We start from the raw sequence: 27,027 nt of genomic DNA, 5'->3' as shown, positions 1-27,027 counted from the left end.
TTACTTACATTATTTAGTTTGTTAAGAATTGTGACTGCTACAGAGCACGGAAATAACAAGTTTACTATATGCAAATTAGCATGGTTCTTATCTTTAGGTGAAACTGCTTCAATTAAACTCATCTACTCAATGATATCTTTAACATTTTAATGTTCTCCAAATTCATAATGAGATGTCTACACTGATTTAACAATTGTAGATAATATATTGACTATTACCTATTATCTAGATTAAGAGCATGACTTTGTATAAGATGTGGCTTTGTATACAGTATATATATAACAAACATATAGCATACCTGTATTAGATCGTTTCTTTGATGACTTTAGACTTCGGCACCTCCCGCTCACAGAGCTGCTGTTTTCGCTCATAGAGTCTTGAGCAGAAGAGCCACTTCCTGTGGCTTCACTGTCTCTAATCATGCTTTCATAGCCACTGCTGCCACCGCTGTGATAAAATAATGCTGTTTTGCCCATTGCAGGTGGCAGCTCACCACTGAGCACACTACTGTTGTCACTGCCATGACCACTACTGCAGCGGTGAGGTTTTCGAGGAGGTGTGATTTTGCTATACGGGGAAGGTAAAGTGTGCACAATGGGTTTCTCATCTGTATGAAGAGTTGGACGTTCATCTGATTCTGAACATCCATGGGAATGTACTCCCCGGTTACCTGTGCTTCCTTGGAGTAGCTCTGAGATCCTTCCGTTAACAGCTCTGAGTGGTAGTTTGGAAGCAAGTCCAGAAACTCTATTTCTGCTAAGAGACTGTGTTGACCATGACATATTTTTCCCATTTGGTGGCAGGCTTGAGCTTCGTCCTACAGATTGTGGAAGTGACTTTGTAGAGAAGCTTAGAGTTTTGGTTGCAGAGGTGGAAAGGCTGCGAGCCTTAGGACTGGCAAGAAGTAGTTTGCTCACAGCTGATATTTTTGAAGGACTAGATTTGGGTGAAGCTCCAGCTGACTGAGAAGTGTTTGTTGGAGATGACATAATACTTCGACTGAGACTTCTACCAGACCTTGGCAAAGTGCTATCTTTACTAAGGATCATTCTTGAGCTCATGGATGAAAGACTTCCTGCTCTCTCTAAAGATAAGCATTCATAATGGCTCCCATTAGACCTCCCCAAAGAATTTGTTCTGCTAGCTAATTGCTCAAGTTTGGCACTGAATAGTTTGCTACTACTGTTGCTCCTGGTGTCCATGCTGAATCCTGCAAATTTACCATTAAGTTCATCTGGAAGACTAGGCAAGGAAGAAAGAGAATGTTTTGAGGGGCTGCTGGCATTGTGCTGAGGGCTTGCTCGGTTCTTGTGATCTAGGCTTGATTTTCTCACTGGTGGCAGAGGTGGCATTCCTTTAGGGCGAGTGAGAACACAATGTTTTGGAGATGCAACCCTTCTTTCTAAAGTAGATCTGGATGTTTGAAGTGGCGCTACAAATTCAGTAGTGTTGATTTCAGAGTCATAAAAATCCAGTTCCTTCTGCTTACATGATCTTTCAAATCCTCTCGGGAGGCTGCCTCGATGTAAATAATCAGGACTTTGCGCAGTTAATACCATTTCACACCCATCTACTATTCTTTTAAGGTTTTCAGAAAGTGGTGAGAGGCTTCCTTCTCCACTGCTACTGCTTAATCTGTCTGCTATACTCTGCTTTCTGTACAAGTCATGGTCAGTCATGCAGTCAGCAGCTTCAGGCATTTGTCTAGCAATTGAATCCTTCTTTTCCCTTTTGATATCATCTTCACGTTTAAGCCAAGGATCATCGAATATAGTTTCCTTTTTACAATCCACATCACTGTTCTCAATAGACTGCGACAACTTGTCAGGTAGATTTAGCCCTGGCAGACATTCATTACTCTCCTGAGCTTTATAGGGACTCACTGCAATGCAGGGATAAACCGCAATGTTTGTTGTCATGGGAATGTAGTTTTCGCAGCTACTCAAACTTGGAGTTTTTGCTATAGTGACCATGGTTTCCCCTGCTGCTGGAGTTTTGCAGTTCTTTATAGGGAATATATTATTCTGGGCCGCTTCTGCCATTTGGGACTGAATTAACATGTTGTCTATTTCTGGCTTCTGTCTGTTGTGTGTACACATCATGCTGATATTCTGCAAAGCGGTTGTAAACTCAGAAATGGGAGGATCAGCCATTGCTTCACCATGACCATAGCATGACTGAGCAATAAAGCTGTGGCACGACTGTTCCCCATCACTACCTGTGCTCATTTCACTCAGCCAGGAACTGATGGAAGAGCGCCTGCTGCCACCTTGCTGACCTTTTTCATCCTGTCCAACCTTAGGAAGGGGTAGGAACTGTGTGATGCTGACTTCAGATACTGGTGCAGAATTAGAATAGCATTCCAGGTCCTCACTTATGCTACTTATAATACTTACAGGCCTGGAACCAGAAGCCAAAGCCTGCACAGAACAGTCACTATTAAAACTGATAATACTGGTAGGACGACCATTGTCAAGGACTCCACTTATTGTTAGTTCTTCAACTAAAGTGAAAACCAACTCATCCTCGCCATTGAGCTCCAGAGGCTGTTGTACTGTGACCATAGTTGTGCTAAGAACTTCATTTTTACACTCTTCAGAACCAGATGACTGTTGATCCACAACTGATTCTGAAGATAATTGACTTGCACTAGATACTGATCTTTTCATGACTTGTGGGCTCATTCCTACAGGAGGGGTTCGGAGCTCTGGCTGCGGGACAGATTCAAATAGTGAGCTAGAATCCTTATGCATACAATGTGGAGGTGTTGAACCAGGTACGACACCTTTCTGTGTATAAACTTTACACCTCTGGGAAGGAGAGCTGGGTGGCTTGTATTCCGATGTTTTAGAAAGACTGGCAATGCCTAGTCTAGGTGATCCCATCGCCCTTGGTTTTCCTTCTACAAATCCACAACTGTTGAGGCTTTCTCTGCTTCCTTGTAAACTGGCATTTTGAACTAACTGAGAAGACCCACTGTGTGCTCCACAGCTTCCAGTAACACTCCTGGGAGATGATGGAGTAGAAGTGTTGGCTACATGACTGGGTTGAACTGGTGAGTGGCTTCTTTGAATTTTAGATGCTGTTCCAGCAATACTGTCCTTGACTTCCATGTCAGTGTAATTATTCTCTGAAATACTTTCTTCTGTATTTGATTCTGTTAGATTTTTTGGTTCAGTTGCTAGACATAAACCTTTGGTTGCTTGGTCTCCACCATGCTGAGTTGGTACCTCTTCAAAGGGGAATCTATTTGTTTCCTCACTACCATCAATACAGTCCAACCTCTCCTGAAGTTCTGCAAAAGTATTACACTTTAGACAATCTCTCTCTGGCTTGGTGGGGGCCACTTCATTTACTTCCTCCAGTTTTACTTCATTCTTTGTCTTTTGCAAAACTGGAACTATAGGAACAAAATCAGGTGGTCCCTCGTTGTCTGTCAATTCCTTGTCGGATAAGGCTGTCCCATTGGGGCCAACATAAATAACTGTATCACATGACTGTTCACTGCTTGAAGAGTAATCTGGGTCGCTGGATAAGCTGAGAAGAGGAAAGTCAGGATCAACCACATTTCTTGAATGAAACGGTCTCAGCTGAGTTGGCCTGCGCATTCGTCCTTCCTCACAGGAACTTTCTCCTCCAGATGAACTTGATGTGTACTGTGTAACAAGAGTACATTAGAATAATAACAGTTAAAATAGGCCACAATAAAACAGAAATGTTCTACTCTGTTAATAGTCTCGCAAAAGTGTTAGTTTAACAAAGGATATATATATCATCGGAAATTCACGAAAGGAAAGGTCCGCTATACCCTCGATGTGGAGAAAGGGCACCTTATAGATATCATTTAATATATCATGGAACTGAGCTAATAAAATAGGTATATCTGCCCTAATAATGGTATTATGGTTGAGCCTGTCAGTGTAATTTTAGGAAAATAACTTTAGTAATAGAAAAGTCAATTTAATTTAGGAACTGAGCAATTACCTTTATATAGTAAAGTTCTTCTATGTCACCAGCTAAGTTGGCTAAGTGGTTTACAATTTAGTGACATTAAAATTGTTTAATAAAGCTCTTACAGATTTCACAATCCAAGAACTGTTACTAAGAGACAGATATTATTTTGACCTCAGCCATTAAATGTGGACCTGGCATATTCCACAGTACCTACCTCTGAGCACAAAGTAAGGTGATATATTTATCTATGATCTCATCTTACATACATTCTCTGGTGGCTAGGTCTGCTGGTTTGTAGCACTGTAACTATCTATGTTATACGCTACACTGATCTTTATCTCACTCATCTCATGTGACACAAAGCTTTGGCTGCCTTAATACAAATCCCTTCCATTATATCTACTATATAGTGAAATGAGTGATACCACCTATTTGCCCTTACCTTGCTCTTCTTTTTCTTCATTCTCAGCACCCGGGAAGCAATCTGGATAGTGGACAGAGTCTCAGCGTAGTTTCCTGCAGCAGCCGAAATGTGAGCTATCATTGTAGTGCGGCAGTTCATGTTCCCCAGGGACTCCCGGAGTAACATTGTGAGCTTGCTCTCTCTGCAGAAACAAAATGAATTAAGGCTGCATTAGTGAAACATGCTTCACTTGTACTGTCATGATGTGACTTCAGAGCCCTGACTTTTTTTTTATCCTCTTCTTAATGGCATGCTAATCAGTATCATGCTGTAGGATCACATGGTATGACAGCTACAGGAGAGAAATAGAAGGACCAGGTCACTAAGATTTTCTTTATGGAATTAAATCAATCCACTGACCATTTGACTTTATACTGTAACTTCATCTAGCAGAAAATATTAACACCTCATTTACCTGGCTGTGCTGATTACTTTACATAGTCATAGCTTGGTTTTTAGAAGTGGTTTATTTTCTTCATAATGTGAATTTTTATATTACATAAACGTGCTTATTAAGAGACTGAGGAAAACCCCCCATATAAAAACAAAACATTTATTATTCCATGTATAATTTACATAACTGCAACACAACTGTCCTCAATACCAAACAAGGTCTTGAAGAGATGCTTATCACAGTTTTTACTTTTCATATTAAACTTTTTTGTAGCAACAATGCCCAGTGTACTGCTTGTTTTGTTGGCTAAAGCTGGGTACACTACCATACAAACTTTGACTACACGATCCACTATAAATTGGTACAATGTATCATTACATGCATCACCATGGAATCGTCCCATTAGACGTGCAGCAAATCCAATAGGATGGTATAAATAATGATGACCTTGGCATACACACTATACAATCACTGTGGAGATTTTTCGAAAGTACCAATATTGGGCCTCATTCAGACTTGATCGCAAAGCACACCTTTAATCAAATGAGCAAAATCATGTTACACTGCAGGTGCGGCAAATGTCATGTGCAGAGAAGGTTATAGTGCCCATACACATGTAAGACATCGCATGCGATCCATGGGATTTAAATAAATCACCACAACAAATTGCATGACATCTCATGTGTCACCCGATGTGTTGTGCAGGCCCGCCGGTTGAATCTCGCGTTGATAGATGATATGTGCTACACTATCAAATTGCATGTGCGATCACACGAAGGTTTTTAAAAGACTGAACAGCCATTCAGAGGCCTGCCACTAACGCCTTCCACCGCCAGCACTCCTGCCGCCCATCAGAGGCGTAGGAAGGCCGGAGCCACCGGAGCTCATGCTCCGGGCGGCGATTGGTCGATTGGCGCCGCCGCCCCCCCCCCCCCCCGCAAATGATCCCTGCATCGTACTATACAGGTCCTCAGTGGCATTACATTGTTGATGCGGGGGGTGCAGCAATTAGCCGCACTCACACCGCACCGCACCCCACCTCCGGCTGCTGCGTGGACTCGCCCCCCCTGCCCCCCACCCCCCGCTGGCCAAGCTCCAGCAATCACCGCTGCCGCCAATGAAAGCCCGGCTTGCTGCCCCGCACACACCTGTCACTCACTGTGCAGGGGGCACAGGAAATACGCAGCGCCTGCGGGTGGACGTCATCACGTCTCTGGGGGCCGGAACTCTGGAGCAGTGGTTGTATGGCAGAGACCCCGTGGAGGAGCCCCCACCAGCGGGGTCTGCAGGGAGCACCAAAAACTCCAGACACTGCTGCCCCATGAGTGAGGCTCACTGCTGTGCCGGGTCCCGTTCCTGCTGCCCGCCCTGCGCTTGATGACATGTCACCCTTGATGTAGGAGTCCCCCCTTTCACGAAGAGCAGTGGCAGCATCCTAATTCTGATCCTAATGGTGAGTTGCAACTCATCATAGGCTCCTGCAGACAGTGCATTTTAAGCTAATTAATGATGTTAATAAACTTGGGGTTTGGGGGATTCGTGGGGCCCAGGGGAGGGGGGAAGTGAATCTCTCTGGCTTCTGCTGCCGCCCTGCTGTGCTGTACAGTATATATCTTTATCTGTATATGCAGTGTCTTATATAGCGCAGCAGATTCTGTTACAGGTTCTTATATAGCGCAGCAGATTCCGTTACAGGTTCTTATATAGCGCAGCAGATTCCGTTAGCCACGCCCCCAATTCATTACCGGGGGGGGGGGCGCGAAATATGCCCGGTGTGTCATTGCAATGATTCAGTACACTATTTTATTCTCTCACCATGCCCTAGTAGGGCATGAAATACTACCTGTCGGCACATGTCACCTCAAAAAACAGTGAGAAACCCCACGTCGACCTTTTGACTGTCGACCTTGCCCAAGTCGACCTAATGATTGTGTTGACCTAATGACCTGTCGACCTATGTCGACCTTGACCCATATCGACCTACAGATGGAGCCCTCCTCATTTAGCATGTTAATTGGATAAAGTGAGTAATAGGATTACTATGCTAATCCCCTACTGTATTGTTCTATGTATTGTATTGCTCCTAAGAACAATAGAATAGCCATGGTGAGCCATGACCTAATGAACAAAGTTGACAGGGGCTCCAACTGTAGTGGTGTCAACCCAATGTTAGTTGTTGTAGACCTATCCCAGCTGTATATGGTGGTATATGGTGGAATGTACACCCAATATATATTTTTGTTCATTCATGTTAAAAATCCTCCATATCAGTTTTAGTGGTGTACCTCATACCATTAAATCACTATTTTCAAAGCTACTGGTCTGCTCTAACGTATTCATTGTTTTATCAACATTTCATTATTTTATCTCCATTTATCAACATGATATTGTATAATTAAAGCCACACCCTACCAGATCACACCCCACCAGACCACATGGTGACAGGACTTTTTTTATCGACCTAAACCTATATCCTTTTTGGTAAACCTATGTATACATAAGGAGAGCAAGTACAGGTAGTTGCCATGTACTGTTGTGCGATGTCACATGCTGAATAAATGCAAATGTCAACTAAAAAGATGAACAACAGTGATACCTATTAAAGAGGAATCGGTGCCCAATTTTTATAATAGTATTATTGCTCAATGTAATGTCATCACATTCTTTTAAAAGATATCCATCAAGGTAAAATGCAATCTTCTCTATGTGATTTTAAGTAAAAAAAAATGTAAAATGTTAATTTCTGTCCCCAATTAGCAGTAGCCATTTCATTTTTAAACTATTACAAGGAACTAATACAAGGAAACAACAGAGTGCCTTTTTTTTGCGGTGCACAATGAAGGAAGAAAGAGAAAAATCAAATATAACTTTTAATAGGGATATATAAAATTACTGCGAAAGGTGTAAAACCAAACATATAACACAAGAGACAATTCTAAAAAGGAAATTAATTTCCTAACGTGGCTGGGGTGAACACGTGTGGTCTTTTAATAATCAGTATTTTAAAGAATGTGGGGTGCACGTTGTCTTGTGGAACTGCTGAATGTTTGATAACACTTCACAGATTGGCAACCTTGTCCCTAAATTCACCTCATACTAAATGTATTATAGAGAGACTAGGTGCGGGCAGCGTCCAGTCCGCCACCTGTCACCCCGTAATACAATGTAATAAAATAGACGTATTATGTCTAATATACTGTCTGAGATTCAGAGGGACAACGTCCTACGTTCAGTGTAAATATTTCCTTAGTATCTCAGGCTTCCTGCAATAGTGACCGGCAGGACGCTGCGGTTCACAGTAACTATATACACATTTAATTTAAGCTAAACAAAGTATACACATTTAACCCAGTGTTCCCCCCGCTCACGTGAAACGCCGACGCGCGTTTTGCAGTGAGCTTTTTCAAGGTATGCTGCATAAAAGTCATTAAGGTTTTGCTGATTCCACAGCTGAAGAGTTCCAAAATGAAAATGGCATTGATCTAAGCACAATAATAAATAGTACAGCGGAAGGTTAATATAATGGTTTAATGTTTCCATGGCCAAGCAGCTGCATGCAAACCTCACATCACCAACCCAATGCCAACCATTGGATGGAGTTATGTAAAGCCTGGACCATGAGGCAGTGGAAACGTGTTCTGCGGAGTGACAAATCACATTTATTTGTTTGGTAGTCAGATGGACAAGTCTGGATTTGGTGGATGCTGGAAGAATATTACCTGTCTGACTGCATTATGCCAACTGTGATGTTTGGTGGAGGAGGGATATTGGTATTGGACTGTTTTTCAGGACTTAAACTTATCTCCAGTGTAGGACAATCAATGCTTCAGCATACCAAGACATTTCAAACAATGCTATGCTTCCACATCTTGAGAAAGTCTCTGGTTGCCTAGGAGACGAAAAGCTTCTTTGTCACTTCCGCCTACCTCATGTCCGGAAATCCCGTCCTCTCATTCAGTGCAGTCCCCCAGTCAGCCAGCTTTCCGCTTCACTCCGGGGCTGTTGAGCTTGTGTGCAAGCTCCCCAGGCTCCCTCACCAACCTTGGCCTTCCAACTGCGTAGGTTCTCAAAACATCACAGCAGATGAGCTTAGCCGCCCCAGCATTGCTCCACTTGCAGCTATGGACCCTCGGATATTTGGTAAGCTTACTGTGCAATATCTGCCTTAACTGCCTTTCTGCCTGATGTCTTCCAATCTGAGGGGCAATTGGCTGCTTATTTACCCTCTAACCGCTAATGATAAAATAACATTTCTCTGCGTGTCTGCTTACATGCTAACGGGCATCAGATCATTACAAGGTTAGTAACTCTCATCTCTCTGTCAAGAGCTACTAAATAATATTAAAGGGACAATACAACGTATGTATCAAGCAGCTAACTATTAACCATTAACCCACTGCAGTGTTGATTTCATGCTGGGACACAACAAATATTATGATTGAATTTGGACGTGATCCTTATTACCTAGAATACTGTAGAGTATTTATATTATTACATATAATTTGTATTATTTTATGATAATGTGATCCCATAAAACTTTGAAGTATACTATTAAAGAAAAAAGTGAAATTCTGTTAAATGTATAATGAAAAATGTAGGAAAGAGTTAAAACTTAAGAGACACTTACATTTATTTCGGATCAGGAGTCTGGTTATGGTAATTTAGACAAACTTGCAAAGGTGGATTTCATTTTTTAAAATAAAGTATTGGATCTTATTTATTCAATTATTCCATTAAAGTGGTGATGTTTGTTGAGAAAATTAACAGCCGTGCCAAGAATACTGATTATACATTATCTTGTTATTTCTAGAATTAAATACCCACTAATTTACATTGACTGGGAGGGATGCATGTCTTTGCGTAATTGGGCATAAGCCATGCGAGAAAGAGGTGAGGATTTATCAACGGTTATTCTGACTGAAAGTCAGTTAATGTGTAAGATATCACTTTAATGAACTGGGCGCAAACTCATTTGTATGCAAAATCTCTTCTAAAGCAAATCTGAGCTTTAATTAAGTCATATTTGTGAAATAAACATGGACTGGAGATTCTCTAGATATTTCATTTTCATATATTAACGTTAGAAAACCGTCAACTATTTAATGACCTAACAAAAATAAATCTTAAATGAAAAATGTATTTTAACTTACCTAAAATGAAAATGTATTTTATCTTAACTGAATGCACAGAAATGCTCCCACCTAAAAGGAAGATCTATGTGCATCGACAGGAATGCAGTGGTGAAATTATATTTTTTGAAAACTTCATTTTTTAAACGTTTTTATTGAGTATTATCAGAAGAGTTGTGATCCCGAAATGAACTCACCCTGTGCTTAAGCTTTTACTTTCTTTGGGGAATTATAAATTGTTTTGTAAGAAGTAGAAATTAGGCACTTATACTGAGTGATTACTAAGCCAATTTGCATTGTGTGAACTCATTTGTTCTGTGCATACCCAGAAATCCATCCACATCCATACATGACTATATACTGTAGATTCAGGCAAGAATTCTTGTGGCTTGAGAAGATGACTGGAATAGCGGTTCTAACATAGGCCGAGTGGCTATGGGTCATAGGGTTGACAAGAGGAAGGGCGACATGCATTTGGTTAACTACTGTGGGTCAACATGCATCAAGGTCATCATGGGGTTAGGTTGGCAGGGTCAATAGGTTGACACATGCATTAGGTCGACAGTCAAAAGGTTGACATGGGGTTTTTCCCTTTTTTATCCCAAATAAGGACACAGTCGACATGGGCACGAAAAAGTGCATCGCTCGGCACACTATTTTATTCTCCCACCACGCCCTAGCGGATGGCAGGGCATGAAAGTAGGTGGGCAACTGACGTCAGCGGATGTCAGCTGCCCGCCTGCTTCCTGTACAGGAAGCCCGCAGATCTAAGACACCAGAGAGGTGTCTTAAATAAGTTAGCGCTTGCAAAATCATTCAATGGTCGGCGACTATCGAATGATGATGTTCCCGCACACCAGGCTGTGAATGGATGTTTATGCTAAACATCCATTCGTATGCATGTGGGGATATACGGCATGTAAGCAGGGGTGGGTGTTCATGCGTGCTGAGCACATATGACACGCAAAGCTACAAATTTCGCAGCTCTGCGTGTCAACCAGAATCACCCCCTTAGCCCGAAGCTGAATCCACTACAATCAAACAGTGTGACAGCTGCTACTTAGTCTCTGGTAGCGCCTCTGGTTAGGTGATGTAGTCCAGCCCACTGTTTTTTCTGTATGTATAGAGTTCCTGTTATTAAGTGTTTCATCGCAGATAATAATAATAATAATAATCAAGTCTTATAGTGTGTACACACGGTTAGATTTGGCTTCCGATGTTTCCGATATAGGGAACATCGGAAGCCAAATCGCATGCAAATCGCATGCTTTTTTAGGGCTCCCAAGCCCGATGTGCTGCCGATGCGCGCTCCCGTGTGAGCGCATATCGGCAGCCAGATAGAGGGGGCAGGCAACACTATATAGTGCAGATCTGCACTATATAGTGTAAATTGTGCCCCTCTAGCATGCCGTGAAATGTGAGTCCCGATGCGATCTGATCGCGTCGGGACTCGCATCTCACGGCAGTATCTGCCGTGTGTACACATCATAACCTTTTCTAAATAAATAAATAAATAACAGGCTATAAATCAACAAGGTCAATCTAAAGGTGCCCATACACGGTGCGTTTAACGGATCCGTTCGGCACTTAATTAGCACGCATCGCATCGGATCGCATCCCTAGTGCATGCCTTGTGCATGCACTGTGATCCGATGCGATGTGTACCTAGTACAAAAAGCATGTGCAGCACATACTTTTTGTACCGTACGATGAGATGCGCGGGAGCGCGCATCTCATAGTACAGAATGGACGGTCCGGGAACGGACCGTTTATGGGCACCTTAACCCTGTATTAATGCAGTCTTTGGGTCTTGGCAGCTTAACAAATTGTACATACAGAAAAAAATATATATAATGGGGGTAGGAACATTCCACCAATGTTACTCCGATGCAACAAGGATAGTACTAAGCTTAACCCCTTCCCGACATTTGACGTACATTTACGTCATGGCCGGGAAGCACTTCCCGACACATGGCGTAAATGTACGTCATGGCTTTAAACTGTCACCGCGTCTATAGACGCGGTGACAGTTTCAACATGTCTGCTGTCCCTGACAGCAGACATGTCCGTGCATGCCCCGGGGGGGCTGCGATGCCGCCCCCCCGTCGGCGATCGCTGTGATTGGCTGTTCAGTGTGAACAGCCATTCACAGCGTTTTCCTGTGTCACCGGCGAATAACGTTCGCCGGTGACACGGGATCAGAGGTGATTGGTGCTGTAAAGTACAGCACCAATCACCGCGGGGTGTAAGGGTGACACTGGTGTCACCCCACCTCACCCCGCCCGCCCCCAAAGGCCGTGATTGGTCCGTCGGACCGACGGACCAATCACAGCCAAGGAGGGGGATTTAAACTAACGGTGACTGCACTGCAGACGCCATTCCGGTCTGGAAAGCGTGCAGTGCGGTCACCGTACCCCCCTGCCGCCATACTGACCAGAACCTTGCTGCCTGCAATACTTACTTGATCGCTGCTGATTGATTACTGGATCCTGTTCAATAATTGTGCCTGTGAAATTGTGCTGCTGCACTGTATTAGCTAGATAGATAGAGAGATAGAGAGATAGATAGAGAGATAGATAGAGAGATAGATAGAGAGATAGATAGAGAGAGATAGAGAGAGATAGAGAGAGATAGAGAGAGATAGAGAGAGATAGAGAGAGAGATAGTGTCAGAGAGTGCTATATTTTGTGCTGCTGCAGTGTGATATAGTTATAGATAGAGAGAGAGAGATAGAGAGAGAGAGATAGAGAGAGAGGCCTACTGACAGAGTGCTATATTTTGTGCTGCTGCAGTGTGATAGTTATAGAGAGATAGAGAGAGAGAGATAGAGAGAGATAGTGACAGATTGTGCTATATATTTTTTATATAACTGACTGCTGCCCCCTCCTTTTGTGCTGATCAGTATAAATTAACTGATCAGTAACTTTTTGGGGGCGCAGGGTTTTTTTTATATATAGATATACCTGTCAGTGCTACTGCTGCAGTGTCATAGAGTGTTAGATAGTGTTAGATAGTGAGAGATAGAGAGATAGAGAGAGATAGTGATAGAGAGTGCTAAATTTTGTGTCTGCTGTCCCCGCCTTTTGTGCTGATCACTATATCTGAGGTGATCAGCAACTTTTTTGGGGGTACAGAGGTTTTTTTTTTTTTATATATACCTGTCAGTTGCACCAAAGGTTGTGCACCTGCTGCACCTCACTGGTAATCAGTGTCGCATCACTGATCACCTTTTTTTTTTGTGTGTGTGCTGTGGGGTATTTTTTTAATTTTTTTTTTTACACACACTGTGATTTTGTGGGTGTCCTGTGGCCGCTGTGCGCTGATCAGTGACGTACATCACTGATCATCTCTTTCGGCACAGGGTTGATCTATTTTTTTTTTTTTTTTGATCAAATTCCTGTTGCCTTTGAGCGCTGTTCAGTGACAGACGTTACTGACCAACATCTGTGCTCAATTTTTGGCGCAGGACCTTTTTTTTTTTTAACCCCTTTTTTTTTTTTTTAACCCCTTTTTTTTTTTTTAACCCCTTCATTTTTTTTTTTTTTATTGGTATAAAGCATTTTTTTTTTTTCTGCACCACATACACAATACACACTACATACCCCCCGGATTGAAATAAAGTTTGTGCCCCCCCCTACACTATACACGTGTTGAAACATTTCACTACCGGTAACACAAAAAATAAAAATGGCATCCCAAATGTCCTCCCAAATGTCCTCCCAAATGTCCTCCCAATCATCCAGGAGAATGTATTCAGTGGAGGAGGCATATGCCATGCTTGCTTCAGACTCTGACACAGGCAGTGATGCAAGCGGGGAATTTGAAGGATTTGCCTTAAGCTCCTCTTCCTCCTCTGCTGATGAGGGACCCCCTCAAAGACGCCCCCGTAGATCAGCTGAGATTCCCCCCCCAATAATTGATCTAGTATGGACCCCACCACCAGACAATTTTGAGCCCCAGGTTCCTGAGTTTTTGGGCATGCCAGGAATCCAATTTGATTCCACAGGTCTCAGAGAAATTGACTTTTTCAAATTATTTTTCTCTGATGATTTTATAAATTTAATGGTGGACCAAACTAATTTATATGCCCAGCAGTTTATTGCTCAAAACCCCACGTCATCATTTGCTAGGTGGACCCCTGTAGATGCAGTAGAGATGATGACGTTTTGGGGTCTGGTGTTTCATATGGGCATAGTAAAAAAGCCAGAAATTAGGCAATATTGGAGTACAGATGTTCTGTACAGTACTCCATTTTACCGTATGGCCATGCCCCGGACTCGATTTGAGACAATTCTTAAATTCATACATTACACCGATAATGCACAGTGCCCACCCAGAGATGATCCCACCTTTGACCGGCTATTCAAAGTCAGGCCGGTCATTGATCATTTCAGTGCCAAATTTGAAGAGGTGTACATCCCTGAAAAATTTATTTGTATCGACGAGTCCCTTATACATTTTAAAGGAAGGGTTAAATTCCGCCAGTACCTTCCCAGTAAGAGGGCAAGGTATGGCATAAAAATGTATAAGCTGTGTGAAAGCACCTCAGGGTACACCCACAGGTTTAGGGTTTATGAAGGGAAGGATTCAAGAATTCAACCGCCAGAATGCCCCCCCTCCCTCGTAGGTGTTAGTGGGAAAATTGTCTGGGATTTAGTGCACCCCTTCCTGGATAAAGGTTATCACCTCTATGTGGATAACTTTTACACTAGCATCCCCCTGTTTAAGGCCCTTGGTTCAAGAGGTACAGCAGCTTGCGGTACTGTGCGCAAGAACCAAAGAGGCCTCCCAAAAACGCACATTGCCCAAGTAATGAGAAGGGGTGAAAGCAGGGGAATATGCACCGAAAATATGTTGTTGGTCAAATATAAGGACAAGAGGGATGTCCTTATACTGACAACAATTCACGGAGACAGTACCACCTCCGTCCCTGTACGAGGTACCAGTACCCACACCTCAAAACCTAATTGTATCCTGGATTACAATAGGTACATGGGCGGAGTGGATCTTTCAGATCAGGTACTGAAGCCGTACAGTGCCCTGCGGAAAACAAAAATCTGGTACAAGAAGGTGGCCGTGTATATCATCCAGATGGCACTGTATAACGCTTACGTGCTATTCCGTTCTACCGGCCAGAGGGGGACATTTATGCACTTTCAAGAGGAAGTCATAAAGGGCCTAATATTTGGGAACCAGCAGGCAGAGGGCCCCAGTACTTCTAGTACTGGCCCCCGTATTGTACCAGGGCAGCATTTTCCTGATGAAATCCCCTCCACTGGAAAAAAGGGCAGGACACAAAAAAGGTGCAAAGTTTGCTATAAAAAGGGAATAAGAAAGCAAACTATTTTCCAGTGTGACACTTGCCCCGACAAACCCGGCCTATGTATAAAGGAGTGTTTTAAATTATACCACACATCTATGGAATATTAGGTTCATAATTTCACCGTGCTTCGGGGGTCTTGCTAATGCCATATAGCACCCACCATTCATTCCACCAGAATCTGAGCCGCAAAATCCAAAAATCACTCCTTCCCTTCTGAGTCCTGCCATGCACCCAACTGGTATTTTTTGGTCACATGTGAGGCATTGCCGTACTCGGGAGATATTGGGGCACAGATTTTGGGGTGCTTTTTCTCCTTCATACCTTCTGAAAATGAAAAATTTTGAGCCAGAACTGCATTTTTGTGTAAAAAATGTAATTTTTCTTTTTCACTGCCCACTTGTATCAAAATTGGTGAAACCCCTGGGGGTTTTAAATGTACACTATACCCCTAGATGAATTCCCTGAGGGGTGTAGTTTTCAAAATGGGGTGACTTGTGGGGGGGTTCCACTGTATTGGTGCTTGGGGGGTCTTGCTAATGCGACATAGCACCCACCAAAATTCCACCAGAATTTGTGCTGCAAACTCCAAATATCACTCCTTCCCTTCTGAGTCCTGCCACTTTTTGGTCACACATGAGGCATTGCCGTACTCGGGAGAAATTGGGGCACAGATTTTGGGGTGCTTTGTCTCCTTCATTCCTTGTGAAAATGAAATATTTTGAGCCAGAACTGCATTTTTGTGTAAAAAATGTAATTTTTCATTTTCACTGCCCACTTGTATCAAAATTGGTGAAACCCCTGGGGGTTTGAAATGTACACTATACCCCTAGATGAATTCCCTGAGGGGTGTAGTTTGCAAAATGGGGTGACTTGTGGGGGGGTTCCACTGTATTGGTGCAACATAGCACCCACCATTCATTCCACCAGAATCTGTGCTGCAAAATCCAAAAATCACTCCTTCCCTTCTGAGTCCTGCCATGCACCCAACTGGTATTTTTTGGTCACATGTGAGGCATTGCCGTACTCGGGAGAAATTGGGGCACAGATTTTGGGGTGCTTTTTCTCCTTCATACCTTCTGAAAATGAAAAATTTTGAGCCAGAACTGCATTTTTGTGTAAAAAATGTAATTTTTCTTTTTCACTGCCCACTTGTATCAAAATTGGTGAAACCCCTGGGGGTTTTAAATGTACACTATACCCCTAGATGAATTCCCTGAGGGGTGTAGTTTGCAAAATGGGGTCACTTGTGGGGGGGTTCTACTGTATTGGTGCTTGGGGGGTCTTGCTAATGCGACATAGCACCCACCAAAATTCCACCAGAATCTGAGCTGCAAAATCCAAAAATCACTCCTTCCCTTTTGAGTCCTGCCATGCACCCAACTGGTATTTTTTGGTCACATGTGAGGCATTGCCGTACTCGGGAGAAATTGGGGCACAGATTTTGGGGTGCTTTTTCTCCTTCATATCTTCTGAAAATGAAAAATTTTGAGCCAGAACTGCATTTTTGTGTAAAAAATGTAATTTTTCATGTTCACTGCCCACTTGTATCAAAATTGGTGAAACCCCTGGGGGTTTGAAATGTACACTATACCCCTAGATGAATTCCCTGAGGGGTGTAGTTTGCAAAATGGGGTGACTTGTGGGGGGGTTCCACTGTATTGGTGCTTGGGGGGTCTTGCTAATGCGACATAGCACCCACCAAAATTCCACCAGAATCTGAGCCACAAAATCCAAAAATCACTCCTTCCGTTCTGAGTCCTGCCATGCACCCAACTGGTATTTTTTGGTCACATGTGAGGCATTGCCGTACTCGGAAGAAATTGGGGCACATATTTTGGGGTGCTTTTTCTCCTTCATACCTTCTGAAAATGAAAAATTGTGAGCCAGAACTGCATTTTTGTGTAAAAAAATGTAATTTTTCATTTTCACTGCCCACTTGTATCAAAATTGGTGAAACCCCTGGGGGTTTGAAATGTACACTATACCCCTAGATGAATTCCCTGAGGGGTGTACTTTGCAAAATGGGGTGACTTGTGGGGGGGTTCCACTGTATTGGTGCAACATAGCACCCACCATTCATTCCACCAGAATGTGTGCTGCAAAATCCAAAAATCACTCCTTCCGTTCTGAGTCCTGCCATGCACCCAACTGGTATTTTTTGGTCACATGTGAGGCATTGCCGTACTCGGGAGATATTGGGGCACAGATTTTGGGGTGCTTTTTCTCCTTCATACCTTCTGAAAATGAAAAATTTTGAGCCAGAACTGCATTTTTGTGTAAAAAAATGTAATTTTTCATTTTCACTGCCCACTTGTATCAAAATTGGTGAAACCCCTGGGGGTTTTAAATGTACACTATACCCCTAGATGAATTCCCTGAGGGGTGTAGTTTGCAAAATGGGGTCACTTGTGGGGGGGTTCCACTGTATTGGTGCTTGGGGGGTCTTGCTAATGCGACATAGCACCCACCAAAATTCCACCAGAATCTGAGCTGCAAAATCCAAAAATCACTCCTTCCCTTCTGAGTCCTGCCATGCACCCAACTGGTATTTTTTGGTCACATGTGAGGCATTGCCGTACTCGGGAGAAATTGGGGCACAGATTTTGGGGTGCTTTTTCTCCTTCATACCTTCTGAAAATGAAAAATTTTGAGCCAGAACTGCATTTTTGTGTAAAAAATGTAATTTTTCTTTTTCACTGCCCACTTGTATCAAAATTGGTGAAACCCCTGGGGGTTTGAAATGTACACTATACCCCTAGATGAATTCCCTGAGGGGTGTAGTTTGCAAAATGGGGTGACTTGTGGGGGGGTTCCACTGTATTGGTGCTTGGGGGGTCTTGCTAATGCGACATAGCACCCACCAAAATTCCACCAGAATCTGAGCTGCAAAATCCAAAAATCACTCCTTCCCTTCTGAGTCCTGCCATGCACCCAACTGGTATTTTTTGGTCACATGTGAGGCATTGCCGTACTCGGGAGAAATTGGGGCACATATTTTGGGGTGCTTTTTCTCCTTCATACCTTCTGAAAATGAAAAATTGTGAGCCAGAACTGCATTTTTGTGTAAAAAAATGTAATTTTTCATTTTCACTGCCCACTTGTATCAAAATTGGTGAAACCCCTGGGGGTTTGAAATGTACACTATACCCCTAGATGAATTCCCTGAGGGGTGTACTTTGCAAAATGGGGTGACTTGTGGGGGGGTTCCACTGTATTGGTGCAACATAGCACCCACCATTCATTCCACCAGAATCTGTGCTGCAAAATCCAAAAATCACTCCTTCCCTTCTGAGTCCTGCCATGCACCCAACTGGTATTTTTTGGTCACATGTGAGGCATTGCCGTACTCGGGAGAAATTGGGGCACAGATTTTGGGGTGATTTTTCTCCTTCATACCTTCTGAAAATGAAAAATTTTGAGCCAGAACTGCATTTTTGTGTAAAAAAATGTAATTTTTCATTTTCACTGCCCACTTTTATCAAAATTGGTGAAACCCCTGGGGGTTTGAAATGTACACTATACCCCTAGATGAATTCCCTGAGGGGTGTAGTTTGCAAAATGGGGTGACTTGTGGGGGGGTTCCACTGTATTGGTGCTTGGGGGGTCTTGCTAATGCGACATAGCACCCACCAAAATTCCACCAGAATCTGAGCTGCAAAATCCAAAAATCACTCCTTCCCTTTTGAGTCCTGCCATGCACCCAACTGGTATTTTTTGGTCACATGTGAGGCATTGCTGTACTCGGGAGAAATTGGGGCACAGATTTTGGGGTGCTTTTTCTCCTTCATACCTTCTGAAAATGTCAAATTTGGAGCCAGAACTGCATTTTTGTGTAAAAAAAATAATTTTTCATTTTCACTGCCCAGTTGTACCACAATTGGTGAAACCCCTGCGGGTTTGAAATGTACACTATACCCCTAGCTGAATTCCCTGAGGGGTGTAGTTTGCAAAATGGGGTCACTTGTGGGGGGGTTCCTAACTTTTAGCATGTTATGGTGCCTAGAAACCTACATGGTGCCTAAAAAATAATCTCATAAAAAGGAGGCTCCAAAATCAAGTAGGTGCTCCTTCTATTATGAAGCCTGTGGTTTGGTCACCGTGCACACTAGGGCCACATATAGGATATTTATGAAAACAAAAGAATTGGGGGAATCAATTTTTAGTCACATTTCTCTAGTAAAATGTACTGTGTTCCTTAGAAAAATGTATTAAAATTGCAAATCTGCAAAAAAAAAGAAATTTTGAAATTTCACCTACACTTTGTTTTAATTCCTGTGAAACACCTAAAGGGTTAACAAACTTCCAAAATGCTGTTTTGAATACTGTGAGGGGTGCAGTTTTTGAAATGGCATCATTTATGGGGGTGTCTCACATACAAGTCCCTCAAAGTCACATCAGAACTGAACTGGTCCCTAAAAAAATCAGTGTTTGAAATTTTCTTGAAAATTTGAGAATTTGCTATTCATATTGTAAGCCTCCTAGTGTCCCGAAAAATTAAAAGGAAGTTGAAATAATGATGTCAACATAAAGTAGACATATGGTCTATGTTAGTTATTCACTATTTTGAGTGGTAAGATTATTTGTCTCACAAGCAGAAAATTTAACATTTTGCAAATCGCTAAATTTTCCATTTTTTCACGATATTTTGGTATTTTTCACAAAAAAACACAGACTGTATCGACGAAAATTTACCACTAACTTGAAGTACAATGTGTCACGAAAAAACAATCTCAAAATCACTGGGATAAGTAAAAGCAAAAAAAAGTTATCCCCACTTAAGTGAGACATGTCAGAATTGAAAAAAAGGGCTCTGTCAGGAAGGCAAAAACAGGCTCTGTCAGGAAGGGGTTAAAATGTGATAAAATGGAGAGTGATAAACCACCAGCCAATCAGCTCCTAACTTCCATGTCACAGGCTGTGTTTAAAAAAATGACAGTAGGAGCCTGTCACACAGAAGATGGAAATGCTAGGGCAAGCATTTGGAACCAGGAATTTGCCAGGGCAGACTAGCTTTACCCAGGTCCTTTCTCTGTGTGAAAGAGTCCCCCTGGGTCAAAACTGTTGGTGTTTTAACCATGCTCACCCCCAAGAGTCAGAGCCCCCAAAATGTTGAACTGGGTATGCCTATTCACATAGAGAAGGACCTGGGTTGCTCCTGCAAATGACTGGGTACTTTTCTAAATCTGAAAGGTGTATTATAATAATAATAATATTTTTTATTTCTTTAGCGCTCTTTCTCCAATAGGACTCAAGGCGCTTAACAGATAGAATGAATGTAATACAGTACAGAAACTGTGAAGTACAGAAAAACTATAAACAATACTTAAGGAAATGCTTGAGTAAACAGTAAAGTCTTGAGTATTATACTGAATTCTGCCCTATATGTTGCTGCTTTATAAAACCTTGACCTTAATCTACAAATCAGTCTATAAAAGACAAATCTCCATTTTTTTCTAACTATACTCAACTGAGAACTTGCAATAGAGGAGTGGATAATGCTACATAGATGTGAGGGTTTTATTTTATTTTATACAGAGAGAATATAGTCACAATAAATATCAATGAGGAAGTTAAATAGAACTGCTCCCAAGTGTCTGTATTATATACTTGTTTCATATAATTAACATTTGAACCTTTTGTCCTTGATAAACCATAACATGGAGCTACTATAAATTAGGGATACATATAGTGTTCATTCTAGCACCTTGCATTCTTCAACACCTGTGCAGTTCCTCTTTCTTGCCTGGGGTGTCGCTCACCACTGTAGTGCTTTTAGCACAGTATGGTCTGTATTGCAGCTCTCATATGCAGAACCAACCTGTACTAGAAGCACTGCAACAGAGAGTGACACCTCAGGCATGAAAGAGGAACTGCAGGGTTTTTTGAAAGATGCAGGATGCTAGAATGAACGCTTTAAATTAATATTATTTATTATACAGTGTTTGCATAGCTATGTATTAACCCTTTCCCGACCGGGCGTTTTTTGTTAATTTTTTTTTTTTTTCCTCGCGTTCAAATAAGCGTAACTTTTTTAATTTTCCGGCTATATAGACACATGAGGGCTTTTTTTTTGCGGGACAAGTTGTACTTTTTAATGGTACCATTTACTATACCGTAAAATATTCTGGGGAATCAGGAAATAATTCAATGTGGGGTAAAAAGGAAAAAAAACGCAATTCCACAATTTTGCGCTGGTTACGTTTTTTTTGGAGTTCATAGTTCGTTTTAAATGATGGGTTATCTTTATTCTATGGGTCGTTACGATTCCGGTGATACCAAACTTATATAGTTTTCGTTACGTTTTACCACTAAAAAAAAATAGAAAATTTTACGTTTTTTCTAATTTGCGTCGCGTCGCCATGTTCTGCGGCTTATAACTTTTTTATTTTTCCACCTACGGACCTAGGTGAGGGCTCATTTTTTGCGGGCTGAAGTGTACTTTTTAATTAATACCATTATGGGATATGTGCGACTTTCTGATCTCTTTTAGTTAAATTTTTTTGGGTAGGCGATGCGACCAAAAAACGTAGTTTTGGCGTTGGGAATGTTTTTCCGTTTACGCCTTTAACCGTGTGGGATAACTAATGTTATATTTTAATAGATCGGACTTTTAGGAACGCGGCGATACCAAATATGTTTAATTTTTTTATTTTTTATTTATTTTTATTTGTGAAATGGTGAAAGGGGGGTGATTTGAACTTTTAATATTTTTTTTTTTTTTTTAACTTTTTTTTTTTTTTTTAAACTTTTACTACAAGGCCCCCTAGTGTACTTGACCACTAGGGGGCGCGATCGCCTGTACTAGGTTCAGCCATAGAGCTCTATGGCTGAACATAGTGATTTTCAGCACTTCCTATTACATCCTGCCTCAGGCAGGATGTAATAGGTATGCTGACATGGCCAGCACAGGGGTCTACATTAGACCCCTGGCTGCCATGGCAACCGATCGGCACCCTCCGATCTCGCCGCGGGGGGCCCCGATCGGCGCCGGAGGGGGGCGCCCCCCCTCCGATCAGCTATTTAAGCACTGCGGGCGCTTTGCCCGCGGTGCTTAAAGGGTTAAACGGCCACGATCGGCGAACTCGCCGCTCGTGGCCGTGAGAGCAGGTACCTGGCTGTAATATACAGCCATTACCTGCTCTCTTTCAAGCCAGCTCACTCCGTGAGCTGGCTTGATTCCCCCGCAACCGACTCATGACGTATATATACGTCATGTGTCGGGAAGGGGTTAATACTGGTCAGGTGCAAAGCTAGGACAATGTTTATTAATATGCCAAAAAGTCAATTTTTGATGTATAATCCAGGTTTACAAAAGGTATAAAGCATATGGGGTCTAATTCAGACTTGATCGCAGGGCAAATTTGTTCTTGAAATGGGCAAAACCATGTGCACTGCAGGTGGGGCAAATGTAAGATGTGCAGAGAGAGTTAGATTTGGGTGGGGTGTGTTCAAATTAAAATCTAAATTACAGTGTGAAAATAAAGCAGCCAGTATTTACCCTGCACAGAAACAAAATAACTCCCCCAAATTTTATTTATTTATTATTTATTTACAGTTTCTTATATAGCGCAGCAGATTCCGTTGCGCCAAATCTAACTCTCTCTGAACATGATACATTTGCCCCACCTGTAGTGCACATGGTTTTGCATATTTTGAGAAAAAATTTGGCTCACTACTTAGGCATGGTCATGGCATGGTGTGGAGGTGCTTAGACTGCTTGAGGAATTGTTCTGACCAGGACATGGCCCGAATTGTCCTATTTTTTTTAAGTTGGAACCGTAGTGAGTTATCGCTCCTGACACCACAACTGGCCATTGGACTAATTACTATACTTATAAACCATGCAGTGTCATAAATAATTCATAGAACAAGAAGAATTACAATATCCATTACTGTAAAAAAAAAAAAAACATTACAAAAATCGGGAACAAATCTCTTAAGACTGGCACTGTGCATCTCCAGAAGTACCCTCATTCAATGCCTTTTCATGCAGCTCTCTGTAGATTCTGCCATGTGAATGATTACTTGAACTTTAATGTGTTCTTAAACTCACTTGAAATTAAATACATTGTGCTACTGGACTCTGCGTACTGAGAATGAAATCCAGCATAGGGAGGTTGTATGGAGCGGACTTTAATCAGAGAGCGGTGAGTGCATACTAATGCGTGCAGCCTCTCACAGTATGACACTGATGAAGAAGAATGAGGACTTCTCATATTCTTTCTCTGTGTATTCTTTCTCATGTGTAAGAAGCTGCTCAGGCTACACTAGAGAACTGTCATAGGAGACAAATGAAGCTGTTTGTTTTTATTTCTTTTCTAACAAGATAAAAGGCTGCGTATGTTCAGAAAAAAAGGCATCGCTAAACAAAATTGGATTTGGTACAGATCATGATATTAGCTGAGACAACATAAAACCATACAGCCATAGATTATGCAGGAGAGTATTCAAACTGTATCCGAAGAACATCAACATAAATGTCAACACGTAAGACGACAAAAGGGCATCTATTATATTGCATATAGACTAATTAGATAGTACAAAATGCACTGTCATTTTACATAGTTTATAAAGGTACTGCCACAATAAGAAATACATAATGCTTGTTGATCATGGGTTGCATTAATAGCAGTGTTGCCATAATGGGGCAGTACGGACAGTGTAATGATTAGAGATGTGCAGACTCGGATTCCAGAGATCCGAGCCCCCACGAACGTCATCATTCCGAGCCCGGTTCCGAGCAGCGCTTGGAGATTCCCGCCTGACTCGGGTCCATCCGCATGGTCAGAACGTCATCTCCCGGCACCGGATTTCGCGAGGCTTTAAAAGCGGCTGCTGCGCCCGCCATCTTCACTCCAGTCTAGTAGTGGGTTGGGAGAGGGTGTGTTGGTGCTGCTGCTGGGGCTTAAACTTGAGCTTGACCTTGAACGCAATATTTTTTATTCGCTGGGGCTGTCTCAGTGCTGCTGTGTAGTCTAACTGTATACTTGTAGTACTACTGTCTCCTCTGTGCGGTCTACCTCTTGTGTGCTGTGCTGTAATTATTTTATTCGCTGGGGCTGTCTCCCTCAGTGCTGCTGTGTACTCTGTCTCCTCTCTGCTTAGGGTGGGCTCTCCCTAGCAAGGAGGACAGCCTAACAGTGTACCTGTAGTACTACTGTCTCCTCTATGCTTGGGCCTACCTCTGGTGCTGTGCTGTAATATATATGAACAATTAATTATATTATATATAGTCCACTGGTGCTACCTGCACTGAATCTGCCAGTATTATTTAGTTACTCAGTCGACTGTTGCCACTGGCAGTGCTACTGCCTACCTAGTGTACCTACCTAGTACATACTAGGCTGCTATATCTCATTTAATGAAAAAATAATACTTGTGCTGTGTGGGACTGTAAAAAATAATTCCATGCTGCTGGTGCACTGACGTGTGCCACTGAGTGCCACTGCATAAAGCTACTGGTGGTGTGTAATATAACTACCTTTTGTGGTGACCACTGGCAGTGCTACTGCCTGCCTGCCTACCTACCTAGTAGTTTATTTTCTCTACCTACTAGGCTGCTATATTATTAATACTTAATTAATTGAATTATATATAGTCCACTGGTGCTGCCTGCACTGAATACTGTGAATAGAGGTTGCCAGTATTATTTACTCAGTCCACTGTTGCCACTGGCAGTGTTACTGCCTAAGTGTACCTACCTAGTAGTACAACTACATACTAGGCTGCTAAATCTAATTTAATAAAAAAATAATACTTGTGCTGTGTGGGACTGTAAAAAATAATTCCATGCTGCTGGTGCACTGACGTGTGCCACTGAGTGCCACTGCCAAGCAGTACCTAATAATAAAATTAATTATTATAAATTCTGCTGGTGCACAATACTAGTATTGCTGACGTATATCTACCTGTCTTGTGGCTAGTACTGTCTTATCTACCTGTCTGGTGTCTAGTACTGCCATATCTACCATCTGGTCTGGGGCTCACTGCCTAATACTGGCGTATCTACCTGTCTGGTCTGGGGCTCACTGCCTAATACTGCCATATCTACCTGCCTGGTCTGGGGCCCACTGCCTAATACTGCTGTATCTACCTGTCTGGTCTGGGGCTCACTGCCTAATACTGCCGTATCTACCTGTCTGGTCTGGGGCTCACTGCCTAATACTGGTGTATCTACCGTCTGGTCTGGGGCTCACTGCCTAATACTGCCGTATCTACCATCTGGTCTGGCGCTCTGCCTAATACTTCCGTATCTACCATCTGGTCTGGCGCTCTGCCTAATACTTCCGTATCTACCGTCTGTTTTGGGGCTCACTGCCTAATACTGGCATATCTACTGTCTGGTCTGGGGCTCACTGCCTAATACTGCCGTATCTACCTGTCTGGTCTGGGGCTCACTGCCTAATACTGCCGTATCTACCTGTCTGGTCTGGGGCCCACTGCCTAATACTGCCGTATCTACCGTCTGTTTTGGGGCTCACTGCCTAATACTGCCATATATACCGTCTGGTCTGGGGCTCACTGCCTAATACTGCCGTATCTACCGTCTGGTCTGGGGCTCATTGCCTAATACTGCCGTATCTACCTGTCTGGTCTGGGGCCCACTGCCTAATACTGCCGTATCTACCTGTCTGGTGCCTAGTACTGCCGTATCTACCGCTGCAGTGCCACTCTTGTGTGTCTTAGCAGAGTTATCCAGCTACCTCGGTGCAACCTTTTGCCCTAAAAACAATATTGTGAGGTGTGAGGTCTTCAGAATAAACTGGAAATTAGTGGAAATGAATGTTATTGAGGTCAATATAGCGTAGGAGCAAAAAAAAAAAATCAGAACCCAAAACCCAAGAAATCCAAACACTTAGGAGGTGTTTTGGCAAAACCCATTAGAACCCAAAACCTCAAGGTAATCAGATCCCAAAACCCAAAACCCGAAAAGTGGCCGGTGCACATCCCTAGTAATGATTAGCATGACTGCCTCACAGCACTGAGGTCATGGGTTCAATTCCCACCATGGCCCAAACTGTGCGGAGTTTGTATATTCTCACCTTGCTTGCGTGGGTTTCCTACAGGTGCTCTGGTTTCCCACAATCCCAAAATATACTGGCTCCCAACAAATTGTGGGTAGAGAATATAGATTGTAAGCTCCACTGGGGCAGGGACTGATGTAAATGTTAAAATATTCTCTTTAAAACGCTGCAAAATATGTGTGCACTATATAAATAACTGTTATTATTAATACTAATAACAACAAGTCAATGAAACCCATTGGGCAGTTTTGCAGCCAAAACAAACAAAGGCATACCTCCCAACTTCTTGATAGCCGGAGGAGGGACAGGACACTGCGCGCCGGAAAATCTCGAGGGACGTGGCCTAATTTCGGGGGCGTGGCCTATACTCGCGGCTCATCCGCGAAGCCCCACCCCGGGTTTGACGCTATGGGGGCATGACCCAGAGGCTCTGTGAGCCTCTAGCCATGCCCCCAGCCCCCTGGCTGCGGGAATAGATGCTGTGCGCATGTGCACAGCGTTTATTCCCCGCTGTTCACCACCCGACAGGGGGGTCTCCAAACAGCCCCCCCTCGTCGCGGGACACCGCAGTCCACGGGAGGGACGCGGGAATGTCCCCGAAAACCGGGACATTCCCGTGGTTTTCGGGACTGTTGGGAGGTATGCAAAGGCAATATGCAGAGCTGCAATGTTTAGCAATATAGTCATTGAGTTCTGCTTTACTTTGTCATTCTGTATTGTGATGCTTATGCTGAAATGCT

The 27,027-nt window shown here is 42.8% G+C and overlaps 1 protein-coding gene across 3 annotated transcripts in view; it reads right to left on the bottom strand.

The window, feature by feature from the left end:
• The window catches only part of KIF26B (kinesin family member 26B), a 345,725-nt gene that overhangs the window by 16,654 nt on the left and 302,044 nt on the right, over positions 1-27,027 (bottom strand). For all 3 annotated transcript variants that reach the window (XM_083176235.1, XM_083176236.1, XM_083176237.1), the window contains 2 exons: positions 4,397-4,559; positions 299-3,656 (listed from right to left, as the gene is read on the bottom strand). In XM_083176235.1, coding sequence (XP_083032361.1) covers positions 299-3,656; positions 4,397-4,559 — 3,521 coding nt within the window. The remainder of the gene's footprint in view (positions 1-298; positions 3,657-4,396; positions 4,560-27,027) is intronic.

This window comes from Crinia signifera, chromosome 3 (genome assembly GCF_055691185.1).
Source record: "Crinia signifera chromosome 3, ASM5569118v1, whole genome shotgun sequence".
In the NCBI taxonomy this organism is placed as follows: domain Eukaryota; kingdom Metazoa; phylum Chordata; class Amphibia; order Anura; family Myobatrachidae; genus Crinia; species Crinia signifera.
This window is presented reverse-complemented; position numbering and strand designations above follow the sequence as displayed.